Here is a 15,186-nt window from a genome sequence, read left to right as displayed (position 1 = left end):
ACAGGGGAATTCCGACATGTTCCATAACACATTTACTGTAACTTGATACCATGAACTAAACTTGCTGTTATTTATCATTTCTTTTTATTTTCTCTCGTTCCAGCACAAAGCCAAGGTAGAAGCAATGACCCTGGACCTCGCTCTGCTCCGTAGCGTGCAACATTTTGCTCAAGCGTTCAAGGCCAAGAATGTGTGAGTGTTCCAGTGGAGGGTTATAGATCATAATATCTTGCTATTGTAATGTCTTTATCAGATGAACACAATTGGGAGAACACAAATGCGAGGCTGTTGTGTTGTCCTGGTGTCCAACAGCAGGCTCATTTATGTTGGCCCCGTTAAGGTATACCATATTTTCTTGACTTCTTGAGTCACCCTCATTATGAGATGTGTCATCAATCTAATAACAGCTCCCCCAATAAAAAAGGAAAGACACTATTCAAGCACTAGTAAGAGTGGCTAATAAAAGCGAGCTGATGCATCTGTAGGATGCATCCTGATTACTCACATTTTTGCAGTGCATCTCAGAATCAAGGAAAAGCATATTTTAATTGTGACCAGGAATGAGTAGCCTTACTTATCCAGTTCTCCAAGGGGGCCGAGAATCAGAGCATGAGGAGGTTCTACCGTTTCCACGTCTGCAATGATTTTATGTTATGTGTGAACATGGCTCCAAAACATAGACCCACGTTGTGAGACAGTTATTCTTTCCTTCTCTTTTGGTTTTTCAAAATGCCCGAAGGAGGAAGCCTTTGCTAGGGGCTGGCAAGTGTTTATGCCATCACATGCCATCTCCCTTTCTAACAGAGAGAGAGAGCAGACCTCAGACCGGAGCTGGGGAAAAGCAATGGTCGCTAGCTCCATTTTAATTACAATATTTTGTTTCCAAGTGTTTATTTTTATGGTTCCCTCATATTGAGGGCAAGCAATACGGGTTTCTCATTTAACATAGCAGTTTAAATTTCATTTAAAAAAATAACTGCATTTAATTTTTTTTTTTTTTTTTTTAGTGAATTGATTTAAACACGAGGATTAAGTTAATAACAGTACAGGTGGTGCCAAGGATAAGATAGTTTTAGAAGTGGCACCAGAATGACGGAATTTGGGAGAATGCTGATAAATGACAGGTTGTCTTGGGGTTAGGCTATGCTGGGAGTGTTGGTTTTATAGTTCTCCTAGCAGATGACGGATGTATGGGGAGGCATTTAAACCAGATATTCAGAAAGTACTATGTAGATCTGAGTCTGCAGTGCTGGCCGGTGGCCAGCGCCTCTTGAGTCTGCCTCAGTGTCTCACTCTGCTCTTTTACGCTGCAAGGAAGTCTGTTCTCTAAAGCCTTTAAGCAAGTGGCCTGAGTCCTTGAGGTTGAAATACAAAGTCAGAGTCTTGAGTGGAGTTGCACTGTCCCCGTAAATGCAGGCCGTGAACTCACCAAACAGTCGGGTCATGTCCGTAGTGAGCCAGCAGACCTGGGCGAGCCTGCTGTGTGTGCTCTCCATGGCGTCTGCCAGTTGGTGGCTGCCAGCCCCTTCCGGAGCTCCCAGAGAAGGTCAGTTCAGGGTAGAGCAATAGCTTTGAAGACATTTGCTTGTGTATAACTGCATTGCTCATTTATCCACTTGCTCATTCACTTCACACACATTCGGTGAGTGCCTCCAAAGCCCCAGCCCCTCTTCTGGGCTCTGGGAAGAGAGTGGTGTCCCCTGGAAACCCACTTCCCCTCAGACTAGAAGCTATAATCTCAGGGGCCAGCAAGCACTTTTATTGCTCAGGGCTGACTCCTCGACCTACTGCTTTTGGGGTTGTTTGGAAGGATAGTAATAATAATAATAATAGCAGCAGTGAGCGGTAGCAGTTCATTTATCCTGTGCTTGTTACGGGCCACACACTGAGAACCCTTTGCGTGCATTTTCTGATTTGCTGCTATTTCTTATTCTGTTATACAGATGAGGAGAGCAAGACTAGAAGGGGAAGGTGGGTTATCTGAGGGCCCACAGGTGGGAAGCAGGGGGTGGGGGGCCTGAGAGCCTCCACGGTAGTCCCTCCAGGCCTCCTGCTCACCCACCATGCGGCCCTGTCTCTCACTAGAAATGCAGTGGAAACTGAGATCAGAGACAGTGAGTGACTCTGGCAGGGTCACTTGGCAGACTGGGAGCAGCCTTGGGACTTCCCTCCAGTTCTGACTGTCACGCTCTCCCTGACAACGGTGCGTCCTCTCTGTGCTTCCTCCGGTCCCTGGGTCAGCCCGTGCTGGGAGCAGCAGTATGGCTGAGGCGCGCCAACTGTTACATAACAGGACCATCTTCCAAGTCATAGCAGGACCGTTAGTTCAAGTAGTTCAGAAATTACCAAATTCAACTGCCTTTTGTAATCACCAACCTCAAACTCTTGGAGAAAGCTATCACCCATTTTGCCCTAATCCTAGATTTTAGCAAATGACTGAATTTTTGTACTTCTATGTTCAGAAACGAAGGCGTTTTTCCTTTTAGCAAAACCCTGTACCACAAACCTCTTTTTATATGTCTCTCGAGATCCAGTCTTTTACACGGCTTAGAGAAATATTGTGGTGGCAAAAATATGCATAAAAAAGTGAGTGATTTTACTCTTGAAATACTGCCAAAGTGAAATCTCTCCTGGATAGGCAGATGACAGTTTAGTACTTACGGGTCTTTAGATTCTGAGCACTGTCAGAAGTGAATTTAAGTGCAGGTGGCTGGGCTGCCAAAAACCACGTGTAGCCTCCTGCTTCTCATCACCTTCCATCTTCAGACATGAAAATTTGCTTGTGTGTAAAACATAATGACAAATGAAAGAAAGCCTGCCAGTTCAGAACCAATCTCCTTTTGTGCTGTTGGACCAAGGAGAGGAAAAACCCTCACATTGAAATTCCATGTGGACACCCCCATTTACTGTTCTGTTTTAAAGCCTGTGAGCACGTCAGAAGTATTGTCAGCCTCCTCGCTCCTGTGTGTATTTCCGCCCGGTTTGTGCTCCGGCTCATGTGTACCTCCCTGCACTGGGAGAGGCGACGTGTCGTGTAGCCCGACACAGAGAAAGGTAGAAACAGATGCTAGATGCAAACCCTGCTGGAAGGGGCAGCCTGTCGTAGAGCTACCCTCCCATCTGCCTTCTAGCAGGAGGAGATGTACATTCAGCCTACTCTGGGATATCTTCTTTTTTCCAGGCTGGGGAGGAGGTGGTGGGTGGGAGGCTATTTTAGAATGAGTGCCGCTAATAATGATTAAACAAAATAAAAGCTGCTAGCCAGCTTGCTTTTTATTCTGTGCAAGGCAGGGTGCTCAGCATTTATAAGTGAATTCTCTCTTTAATTTCTTACAGCCACCCTAGGCATTAGTCATTTTTCTCTCTAGTTTACAAATTGAAAGGCTCCAGTCTTTCACAGAGAGGCTAAATTGCTTTTCCAACTTTAGCCAGTGGTGGATTCCCAGTTTGAACCCAATTGTGTCTGAATCCAGAACAATCCAGTCTGAATCCATAACCGCTCTTCTTGCTACATCTCACACTTCGGTCCCACATTTCAGCATGGATTCCTGGACTGGGATGGACCTGTGGAGGTAGTTGCTCCACAATCTAGCAGCTTAACACCATTAAAAACAAACATTTCCATGCTGTCTTTCAGTTTGTTTAAATCAGTTGCTTGTTCAAACACAATATATGTGCTTTAATCTGTAGGTTTCCCCTCAATTTTTTTTTTTTTTAATTAATGCAGCTTACTTGTTGACACGGTTGCCCTCGAGAGTTTTCTCTATCCTATACTTCAGGAACTGCATCCCCGTGGTGCCACTGAACATGTTCTTTTGTTCTCTTGTCTCCTGAATTTCTTGTGAAGTGTAGCTAAGTCTAGAGCTTGGTCCAATGCCCATTTAATTCTTGGGCAAGAGTGCTGCATGGGTGGTGGTGTAGTCTGCCATCAAGAAGACATGCGTGGCTGCTTGCCAACACCAGCTTTCCTGGGCGTGGCACACCCGGACTGCTCCATTCCTCTGCCCACTTCCTCATGCATTCATTCATTCTGCTCTTCTCCTCGCACTCTTCTGGGTGGTCAGGCCAGGAGTCCTCTGCCTGCTTCCAGGCAGTTCTCCCCAGAGTTAGTGGTGGTAGTGGTCGGCCAGTGTGTCTCAGGTCGAGTTATGTTGGGCATTACTGGAAAGTTCCAAGCCCAAGCCTGTGGTAAGTCCCAACCAAACTGAATTTTGAAGGAAATTTTGTTTAAACTGCAATCCCGGACAGCAGCCAGACCCCACACTGCCTGGCGGGCGGAGGCATCCATCAGAATATGAGGAGCTGGGACCTTTACTAATCATTCAGACCAAATATTGACATTTTTGCTAACGCGCTCTGCAACCATAGTCTGTTGTTTGGGGTGCTTTTGTACATTTTCATTCCTAGTTTCTAGCTGCTTAGCTCACTGAAACATGCATATTTTGAGCAGGGCCTGGAATAGTTTGACAGTTACTAGAACCAGAAGCTCTGTAGATATTTTTCCTTTTTTCGGAAGATATTACAAAGTTTGAGTTCTGGATATTCCTGAAATAATGGACACCTGGATTCCAATCCTGGAGTTTTGAAAATTGGTAATGGCACTTAACACAGGAAACTCTTGGCTTGGATCCCAGGTACCAATCAACTCTTAAGAGTGTTGACCAAGGATTTTGATTTGTTCTGGAAATTAATTGAAATCGATACTCAGTTCATATTAAAATAATATATACAATTCTGATGGTTTCTAGAACTTCATTTTTGATCATGGGTTTCTACTTTGCCTTCTCAACTTTTTGTCTCTAGTATAATTTAAGGAAATTAGACTTTGTTTCATTTAGGAAATAATATAGAATACTGATGTTTTAAAAAAATGCTAAGAGAACAGTTTTCTTTATTTTTTAAACATTTGAGGGGGACAATCTTTAACAAAGTTATTTATTTTTACTTTTCACTAAATTACTTTCAGAACTTGAATCTACTAACCCCAGATATAATATTCTTGGATCCTTATTCCAAATTTTGCTGTCTCAAATCCTTCTATGGAAGTGGGTGTGCCATAAATTATAAATAAATTCTACATTTTGAGGGATAAATTACCCTGAAGACCGATGTGTAAATTACAGCTTAATCTTTCTTTTTCTTCTCAGTTTAATTTTAAGAATAATGTTTTAGCCAACATATCTGCATTACTCTTTGCTCAACATTAGAAATCCATTTCTGGTTTGCCTAGCAAAGGATCATATTGCTTTGCTTTCCTACACAGTATGAACTAAAAGAAAAGAGAAAAGGAGAGGCAGATTTTAACTGTAATGAAATCTCTAAATCTAGATCTTAATTATGACTTTTTAGGGAAAAATTTAAAAAGTCTACAATTTTTCCCCATCCCATACATTTTCCATGTTAGGGTATTGAAAAATTATATTGTGAAACATTTAATATATCTAGAAATATCACGGAAGAACGATTCCCATGTAAATAAATTTCTTCTCTCTGAAATTTAATTCTTTAGGCATCTTTTAATATAATTCTTTTTAAAAATTTCAAAAACATTTTACATACTGTCATTTCTTATTAAACAAAAATAGTGACTCAAAGTAGTATAGTGTAATGCAGGGGTCAGCAAACTTTTTTTAAAGGGCCAGAGAATAAATATTTTAGACTTTTTAGGCCCTAAGATCTCTGTTGCAATTACTCAGCTCTGCCTTTGTAGCGTGAAAGCAGCCATGGACATGGGTGAACATGACTGTGTTCTAATAAAACTTTATTTAGAAGAAGAGATGGGCTGGATTTGCACAAGGGCCATAGTGTGCCAGCCCCTGGTGTGGAAAGAATAGAGTTTTGTGGCTCAACAGTACTTAGATTTAAATCCCAGCTCTGCTACCTTACTAGCTGTGTGGCTTTGGGCAAACTATGGGCATCTCTGTGCCTTGCTTTCCAGATCTATGTGAAGTAGATTATCACAGACATTTTTTTATGGTTTTGGAGAGGAGCACCATAATGCATGGAATAACCAGGGACATCTCAGTGCACTGTGCCTATGAGTATTATTAACATGTATTTTTCTTATCTTGATCCTAAAATGATCTGAGAGGTTTTTAAGAATACATACAGTATGATAAAATAGAAATAAGAAATCTACTTGAATAGGAAAAGGGGATGAATTGGACTTGTAAGATGTGGTCCTAGTGGAAGTGTGGCTTTCATAAGGACTTTTACAATCCTTAAACATTGGACCTAAGAATGAGCTTTGAGATTCCTGGCAATCAACAGCAGAGGGAAAATGAGCTTTACATTGCCCACAAGCTAGAAGCATCACAAGAGCCAAGCAGAAATGATCGTCGCTATAGTGATGCTCCACTGAGGATCTCAGAGTACTCCTTACTCTACTGAGTATTTTCCCCCTGCTCCTTGTTACTCTTTACAAAGCCCTTGATTTGAGGGATGCTTTGCAGTTCCCTTTCAGAGTAAATGGCTAGACTCTATTTTCTTTGCTATTGCTACATCTGTTTCCCTTGGCTTTAGGCACTTTTTCCAGATGATTAGTGTTGCTGTAAGAACATACTGCTTTGAATATACAGGTACATTGGGAAGGTATAGTGGCACATACTGAAAATAATTAGCCTGTGTGTTTTGGGGCACCAAAGTACCTCATCTGCCTTTTCTCCCCTCCTTTTCTGTGTATTTTTTTCATTTTCCCCCCTTACTTCATTATTTATTCAGTGCTTACAATGGTGCCTGGAACTGGGCTAGACACCGGCAGTAAACCATTTGCCATCTCACTTCTCCCGCGCCTTATCTCCCTCTTAAAATAGTCCTGAGGCTTAAGATTTTTTGATCGCTTTCCATGATGACTATCTTCAAAAACATATCCTTAGTGGAGAAGAATATTTATTACATTAATTAGAGGCCACGGTGCAATTAAATTTGTCAGAAAAAAAATTCAGTGAGCCTTTTGGCATCATCAAAAGTCATCACAGCTAAGGAATACACAAAACTGTGTTCGAATTAACCACAACGATGTTTGCAAAATAAACAGTTTTGATTTCCCAACAGAATTCTCTGTTCAGCCGTCAGTATCATGTTTCATGACATCAAAGTGATGTACGTTAATTGAAGACACACAAAAAATCTTCCCTTCCAGGAAAAATAAAAACCCAGCTTTGGAGGACAGATACAATTACTCTGTGGCCCCCTCCTCCTACACTCACCATCCCACCAATGTATACAAAACCCATGGCTCTAGCAAGTAATATTAATTTTATTGCTGTGCTCAGCAATGACCACTTAAATCACTGGACTAGGGTACAAGTCAGCAAAGTTTTTCCATAAAGAATCAGGTACATATATAAATATATAAATATTTTTGCCTTTATGAGCCAGATGGTCTCTGTAGCAGCTAGTGTTGAGTGCATCTTGATTGTTGGGTGAGGCCTTTGTAATTCGAAAGTAGCCACTGAGAACTTGTAAATGACTGGGTGTTTCTGTGTTCCAATAAAACTTTATTTATAAAAACAGGAAGTAGGTTGGAGTTGGGATTTGGTCTGGGATTTGTGGTTTGCTAAGCCTTGGACCAGAATCCACTCTCTTGAAATGTAACTCATGTTAATAGCATCTTGTCTTATTATGAGAAATACATGGCTTTTTTTCTTAGAAAATGGATTATGTTAGGCCTGGTCAAGATATGTAAGTAAGGCCAATGTTTGTGTGCTTGGTTAATTTCAGCTCTCTGCAGATACTCTGCAGTACTCTTTGATACTTAGAGGCTGGGAGAAGAGATAAGAATTTGAGGAGAACAGTGTGCTGTGCTGAGGTTTGGAAATACCACCATATGGGAAAGCAGGTCAACTAAGACAACTAAGTATTATTTAAATAATGAAGACACTGAAGTCCTAATTGGGGCTTGGAACCATGTAATGCTGCTGATGACAGTAATTGCTCATATTTATCACCTATTTATTATGTGTCAAGCACAGCTAAGCACTTATATGTCATCCCATTTTATCCTCACTAGGACCCAGAGGGTAGGTCAAAAATGGTAGACGAATGGCAGTGTCTTATGGTTCATGCTAATGCGGTGATCAGCCACATTTCCTAGATCAAGATATTGAGGCTTAAAGAGATTAAGGACCTAGATCAAGGTCATGCTAGCTACTAGATAGTAAAACTAGAACTTGGTCCAAAAATGTGTGCTGCCACTGAGCTCAGCTTAGACAGTAGTCTGGAGAACCAGAAAGATCTGTCTCATTTGGGAAATGCATCATGTAGGACGCATTGCTTCCGAAGGCAATTTGTCCCATTAATAGGATGGATGACAACGCCTGCCTACTGGGACAATTATTAAGGTCACTTCAAGGTTGAAGGAGATGCTCCTTCCAGCCAATTTTCTATCACCAAGAGCAAATTGTTTTGCTGAAATATGTGGAAAGGAGGTTAAACAAACCCAATGGAAGAGAGGCTCCTCCCCTCAGTTAAGGAACTCAGACTGTTTTCCACCAAATATATAGAAGTGTCTCTCTGTGGAGTCAGTTTAAGCAGAAATGGCAACTATTGGGGCGCCTGGGTGGCTCAGATGGTTAAGTGTCTACCTTCGGCTCAGGTCATGATCCCGGGGTCCTGGGTTCGAGCCCCACATCGGGCTCCTGGCTCGGCGGGGAGCCTGCTTCTCCCTCTCCCTCTGCCTCTCTCCCTCTTGTGCTCTCTCTCTATCTCTCTCAAATGAATAAATAAAAAATCTTAAAAAAAAAAAAAAAAGAAATGGCAACTCTTTACTCTTGTTTGCAATTGTCTTTGCACATTTACTCCAAATGTCAGTGTTCATTTCCTCTTACTTCCTACTTGTCCTCATAATGATGCTGATCAGGTAGACAGAAGAAGACCAAAGGGTCATTTTACTATTTATGCATCTGAACTGCCCCAGTGATAACTCTCGAACCCAAACCCAGCCCTGACACTGTCCTGTGGAAGAACCTTTTGGTGGTGTCTTGCGACCTGAACTGTAAAGGCTGCATCTGCTGGCGTGGCCCCCCAAGTCCTCTGGGGTCTGGCCCCTTCTGCACCTTCGTTTACAGTTGTGTCCTCCCGGCCCTGTGTCTCTATACTGTGCTTACCGACATCCTTAGAAGTTCTGCCTCCTGGTTCTGGGCCTGTACTCCTGACCTGTGCCGCTTCCCTCCTACCAGTCCACCACCTGCTCACGGGATGACTTGGTCCCATTCTCTACAGAGCCTCCATGTTCCCTCCTCTCCCCTTCATGGTTGAATTGACAAGTCACTTTGTGGAGTGTCGACAACACACCCAACCATCACGCTTGAATATTTTGAGGATGCTTTTTTTCTATATTGATTTTTCTTCGTTAGGCTGAGCCCCATAGAAGCAGCGACCTTGGCTAATTCGTCTTTGTTTTAGCTCTGGATCTCTGTTCCTTACCTTACTAACATGGGGACCTTAGCAAATTCCTTCACCTCTCTGATCTTAAGTTTCTTCATCAGTGAAAGTGGGAGATCATGATAATACCATCGTGGGTGGTTGAGAGGATTAAATAACATAATGTTTCTAAAACATAGTACCTACCTGATACCTAATAAACACTTAATAAATTTTAGCTGTATCACCATGGTTGTTGCTATCATTATCATCATCCTTTGCAATTATTATGAATACTGCCTTATAATAAGCTCACGGAAGTGGATGGATGGGATGGGTGGGTGGGTAATGGATGGGAGGGAGGACAGAAGGACAAAAACAGAAACACACAGTTTCATTTGGTGACCCGAACTTTGCTTTTAATGTGCTGATTCTCAGCCGTTTACGATTCTTGAACTGATACTTCCATGGGTGGTATAGAGGTTATGCATTTAAAGATCTTGGGAAACAAATTTTAAAGTAATCTTATGTATAGTAGTTATTTCAGGCAAAACACCCCATAAAAGTTCCCTTCTAGGAAACCATGGACACCTTTGCCTGTTAGGAGCCAGGACTTTGCTGGAGTGGCGTAGACCACGTGGCCGAGCTACGCTGGCGTCACTTGGCGTGGACAGGGATCGACCCCTCTGGGCTCCGCCAGGCCTTTTCTTTGGCCCACACTGAGACCACCCCCCTAGTCATCGACGCAGCAAGTCTGTGATTACCCTCAGAGAGCTCTGGTTTATGTAAGACTCGGGAAGAGCATTTCAGTGTCTGTGGTTGAGAATTTTATGTCCCATCTTGGCTCGTGACTCCAGCTTGGTTTTTCTCCTTGCACTTTCCAACCATTCCCATTGTCACGTTGGAATTCTCCTTTTACATAATTGACATGTTGGGGACTTGTGCTTAAACCACACCGAAATCACATTTTAATAATGCAGGAACCATCTCTTTTCCCCAGTACGTTGTCAAGAAGCTAATTCTTGTCAGCCTAAAAACTCAAATATACATTTGAAATAAATCAGCGGTGCTACACTGTGGCAGCCTGCTGAAAATCCCCAAGGAAGATTATATTTTCAGTTGAACTACTTGTCACTGTGCTGTGTTTTTAATGTTGTGAGTCCTTTGTTTTCTTCATTTCGTACAAATCTACCCAATCCCTTGTCATCCAGGAAATATAAATTGACCCTCTCCATTAGTGGCAGAGTTCTTATTTTGCCCTTAAAAAGCTTCTGCTGTTAAGGTTCAGTCACCAACTCGTAATCAAGTAGATATTTTAGCTGACATTATGCAATAATTGATAACCAAAAACAGAAGAAAAGGTTTATGGTTGTCTTGAGAAGTACAAGTAGTGGCAAAGTTGACAAACGATGTAGCTTTGGGAAGCAGATCTGGGCAAAATGTTTGCCGCCTAAAAAGAAAGAGGTCTTTCAGTTTCCCACATCAGAACTCCCAAATTCCCAAGGGACTGTCACAGTGGTTCTCAGCTCGGTTGTTTAAAAATGCTGATGCCTGGCTGCTACTCCCATTCTGATTTCATCATGTCTGGGATGTCCCCTGGGCATTTGGACTTTCAGAAGCTTGCCAGGTGGTTCTCAAGAGCTGCCGTGGGTGGGGCACTGAGCACCGCCCTCCTAACAACTGGGTCTGGAGTCTTAGTTATTTTTTGCCCGCCTGGAGTTCTGCAGGGATAATTGCTTCACCCCTTCTGCTGTCATCCCCTCCCCTAACATAGCTCAGAGCATTGACAGAGATCTCTGACAGACCACCATCAACTGTAGTGTCAGACCAGCGCAGGTTCAAATCCTGTCTTGACAGCTTAGCACTCTGAGCAAGTTACTTTGCTTCTCTGACCCTAGGTTTCCTCATCCGTGAAATGGAGTATAATGGAGGGTCAGAGCTCTGCATTCTGAGGTTTAAAAGCGATAGTGTTTATATGTCAAGGGTGTATCCATGTCTGGAGAAGAGCGGTAAAAGGCACCTATGCCCGCTCTCGCCTGCTTCACAGCCCAGTGCAGCAAGCTCAGGGAGGTGGGGCACCTGCAGGGAGGCTCCTGGACCTCAGAGTAAGGAAGCCAGGGGTCAGGGGCGGAGGTCCACCCCAGGGGATGTGCCCCTTTATGAGAGGGATTTGATAGATGATGCCCGGGTTTGAGGTTTTAAGTTAGTGAAGGTGGCTCTTCTCCTCACCACACACATTTGTTCCTCCCAGGTCCTGTCTTGTGCTTTCTGTGTTTTATGTAACTGCTCAGAAAATGCAGTGCTGAGACCAGACCCCTGGACAGTCGAACTTTATTCCCTGAATGCGGCCATACTGCTTCTCTGGAAAGGGTGTTCCACACAGAGGATATGGTGGTAACTTTTTCTTTTAAATGTACCACTCTCTCTCTCTCTCTCTCTTTTTTTTTTTTTTTTTTGTAGATTTTAAAAGCACTATATAAGTCTTATGGAACATTTTTGAAATTATGGGGAAACATACAGAATAAAGCACAAGTTAACCATAATTCCACCATCCAAGACAATCCATGTTAACAGTTTGATGTACCCATTTTTATTCTGTGTTCGTAGATTCTTAAAAAGAAAAAAAATTCTTTCTTCATTTTTTATTGAGAGATAATTCATATATCATGAAATTCACCACTTTAAGGTGTTCACTTCATTGGTTTTTAGTATATTCACCAGGTTGTCCAACCATTACCACGATTGAATTCCAGAACATTTTCATCATCCTAAACGAACCCCCTTACCCATTAGCTGTTACTCTCCAGTTCCTCCCCAGTTCCTCCCCACTCCCAGCACCTCCCCGGCAACCAGTAATCTACTTCCTGTCTCTGTCTCTGGATTTGTGGCCTTTCGTGTCTGGCTTCTTTCTCTTAGCATAATGTTTTCAAGATTCAGCCATGTTCCACATGTATTGGTATTCCAGTCTTTCTTAGTGCTAAATAAGATTCCATTGTATTGATATCATACTTGCTATATTCATTCATCATCTTGATCAACATTTGGGCCATTTATGCTTTTGGGCTGTTAAGAATAATGCTTGTGTGAACATTTGTGTACAGAGTTCTGTGTGGATGCATATTGTCATTTCTCTTGGGTATATGCCCAGAAGTGGAATTGCGGGGTCAGGTGATGACTTTATGTTTAACTTTTTGAGGAACCGTCAAACTTTCCCGCAGCTGCTACACCATTTTACGTTCCTCCCAGCAGTGTCCGAGGGTTCCAGGTTCTCCACAACTTCGTCAACATTTGTTAGTGTTCTTTTTTTTTTTTTTTTTTTTTTAAGATTTTATTTATTTATTTGACAGAGAGAGAGCACGCACAAGCAGGGAGAATAGCAGGCAGAGGAAGAGGGAGAAGCAGACTCCCCACTGAGCAGGGAGCCTGATGCGGGGCTTGATCCCAGGATCCTGAGATTATGACCTGAGCCAAAGGCAGATGCTTAACCGACTGAGCCACCCAGGCCCCCCATTCTTTTTCTTTTTAAATTAAAGCCATTTTTTTTTTATTGTAGCCACCCTAGTGGGTGGGAAGGGGTTATGTGACATATATTCTCTTACATGGGCATTTTTTATGTCATCAAACATATTTCTATAACTTAAATTTTAAGTGCTTTACAGGAATGCATTGCATATAAGTAAACTTATTTAATCAGTCTTAAAAAATGCAAAATAATGCCGTAGTTTGTAGAAAATTCAGGGACTATGTCATGAAATATGTCAAAGAAAGAAAAAAAAAGTGAAAATTTCAACCTAATCTTTTAAAAAAATGGCTGGGGCCCCTGTGTGGCTCAGTTGGTTAAGCGCCTGCCTTTGGCTCAGGTCATGATCCCGGAGTCCTGGGATCGAGTCCCACATCGGGCTCCCCCTGCTCTGTGGGGAGCCTGCTTCTCCCTCTGCCTCTGCCTGCCACTCCCCCTGCTTCTGCTCGCTCTTTCTCTCTCTGTCCAATAAATACATAAAATCTTAAAAAAAATGGCCAACATTTAGTTGTTAGAAATAAATTCAGTCTGACATGTTAAGATTCCAATAATAGGTTGAAATAATGTCACAAACTTAAGTGATGTAGCTTTGTGTAACCTATTAATTAAAAAAAACACACATAACCTTATTTTCATTGAACTTGCTATATCTTGAGTTAGTCTCATTTTCTGTTCACAGTGGAAATATGAGGATAAAGGTGGACGGGGTCTGGAGAGTGGTTAAGCCACAGCTGCCCCAACTGGGGGAGGGGAAGGAGCCCAGCTGGAGGCCACCTAACTCATTCTGAGAATGTCAGGGTAGGTTTCTCCGAACCCTGGGATTTTTTGTAATTGAGATATAATTTGTATACCATAAAATTGATCATTTTAAAGTGTACAGCTCAGTAGTTCTTATTCTATCCACTGAATTGTACAGCCATTACCAATAATTCCAGAACATTTTAATCACTCTAAAAAGAAAACCATGCCTGTGCTCTTTAGCAGTCATTTCCCACCTCCCTCCACCACTGTAGCCCTAGGCAACAGCTAACTTTTCTGTCGGCCGATTTGCCTCTTCTGGACATTCCATGTCAGTGGAATCATGCAATACGTCGTCGTTTGCAACTGGCTTCTTTCACTTTGTATAATGTTCTCAAGGTTCATCCATGTCATAGCATGATCACCACTTCATTGCTTTTTATAGCATTGCTAAATAATATTCTGTTAGACAGGTAGACCACATTTTGTTGATCCATGCATCAGTTGGTGGACATTGGGCTTATTTCCACTTTTTGGCTATTATGAATAATGCTGCCATGAACGTTATTCCCAGTGCCTTGCCTTCTTGGGGGAAATCATGATACTTGGAGGTTAAAGGTGTTGGGTGGTAGGCTGGTGGGGACAGTGAAACAAGTCTCTGGGGACCAGTATTCCTCCCACGCTCAACACCAAGACCCTTTCTGAGTCCCTCTTGAGGGACTCGCCCAGTGGTCTTGTAATCACCTAGGAAGCATGTCTCCTGGGAAGAAGCCTTCAAGTCCAGGATCACAGCCAATATGAGACACCAGATGTTGCAGTTACCCTTTTTTTTGGTTTAAGAAGAGAGCCACTCTCACAAAGTGACAGGCTGCCTCCAGCTTGGGCTCAATTATTTTGTAAAGCTTCTTGTTTATTTGACCTCTCCTGACCCAGGGAATAATTCTGACCAATCATGGCTGACTCCCTTTGGCACTGGGGTCTGGTTGCTTTACAGCTGATGACAGAGGGGCCACACTGCTACCACATCTGAATTAATCCTTAACTCCAGAGCTGTGTGCTGTTCTCCAGCAAGGTTGTATTTCTTCATTAGCTATTCCCAGGGCCCAGGGAGTCCCAGAGGATGTCAGAGTACATTAATTTTTATCATAATATGGAATCTTGCAGGTCTGAATGGCAGCACATGGCTGTCAGGGGCTTTCTGAACTCGATTACAGCTCCATATATCTCTAGGCAAAACAGAGGCAGGAGTCCTCATTGGCAAGGGAATGTACAAAATGCATGAGATGTTTTATTGTTTGAGTAACTTGACCATGCACTTAAACACATTCCCCAACTAAGTTTTTTTCCCCTGATGTCCATGTAAGTTCACCTCTGCCATCTTACATTAAAACCCCCTCCCTTCACTGTGACCATATAAGGTATATTTTCAATAAGCTCTTTTGCATAATGGTAATGAAATCATCATCTGCTACTTAGACAGCTGTTCTATAAATATATTAAAAAATGAATGTTCCCAAGATTTTTTAGCAGAATTTAGCAGAATTTATTTAACAGGTTGGTATTGC

The 15,186-nt window shown here is 42.4% G+C and overlaps 1 protein-coding gene across 2 annotated transcripts in view; it reads left to right on the top strand.

The window, feature by feature from the left end:
• Positions 1–15,186, top strand: part of WWOX (WW domain containing oxidoreductase) — a 929,603-nt gene that overhangs the window by 240,209 nt on the left and 674,208 nt on the right. For both annotated transcript variants that reach the window (XM_032389774.1, XM_032389775.1), the window contains one exon: positions 104–192. In XM_032389774.1, coding sequence (XP_032245665.1) covers positions 104–192 — 89 coding nt within the window. The remainder of the gene's footprint in view (positions 1–103; positions 193–15,186) is intronic.

This window comes from Phoca vitulina, unplaced genomic scaffold (assembly GCF_004348235.1).
Source record: "Phoca vitulina isolate PV1807 unplaced genomic scaffold, GSC_HSeal_1.0 scaffold56, whole genome shotgun sequence".
Lineage (NCBI taxonomy): Eukaryota > Metazoa > Chordata > Mammalia > Carnivora > Phocidae > Phoca > Phoca vitulina.
The sequence above is the reverse complement of the archived record's forward strand: the minus strand, read 5'-3'. Positions and strand labels throughout refer to the sequence as shown.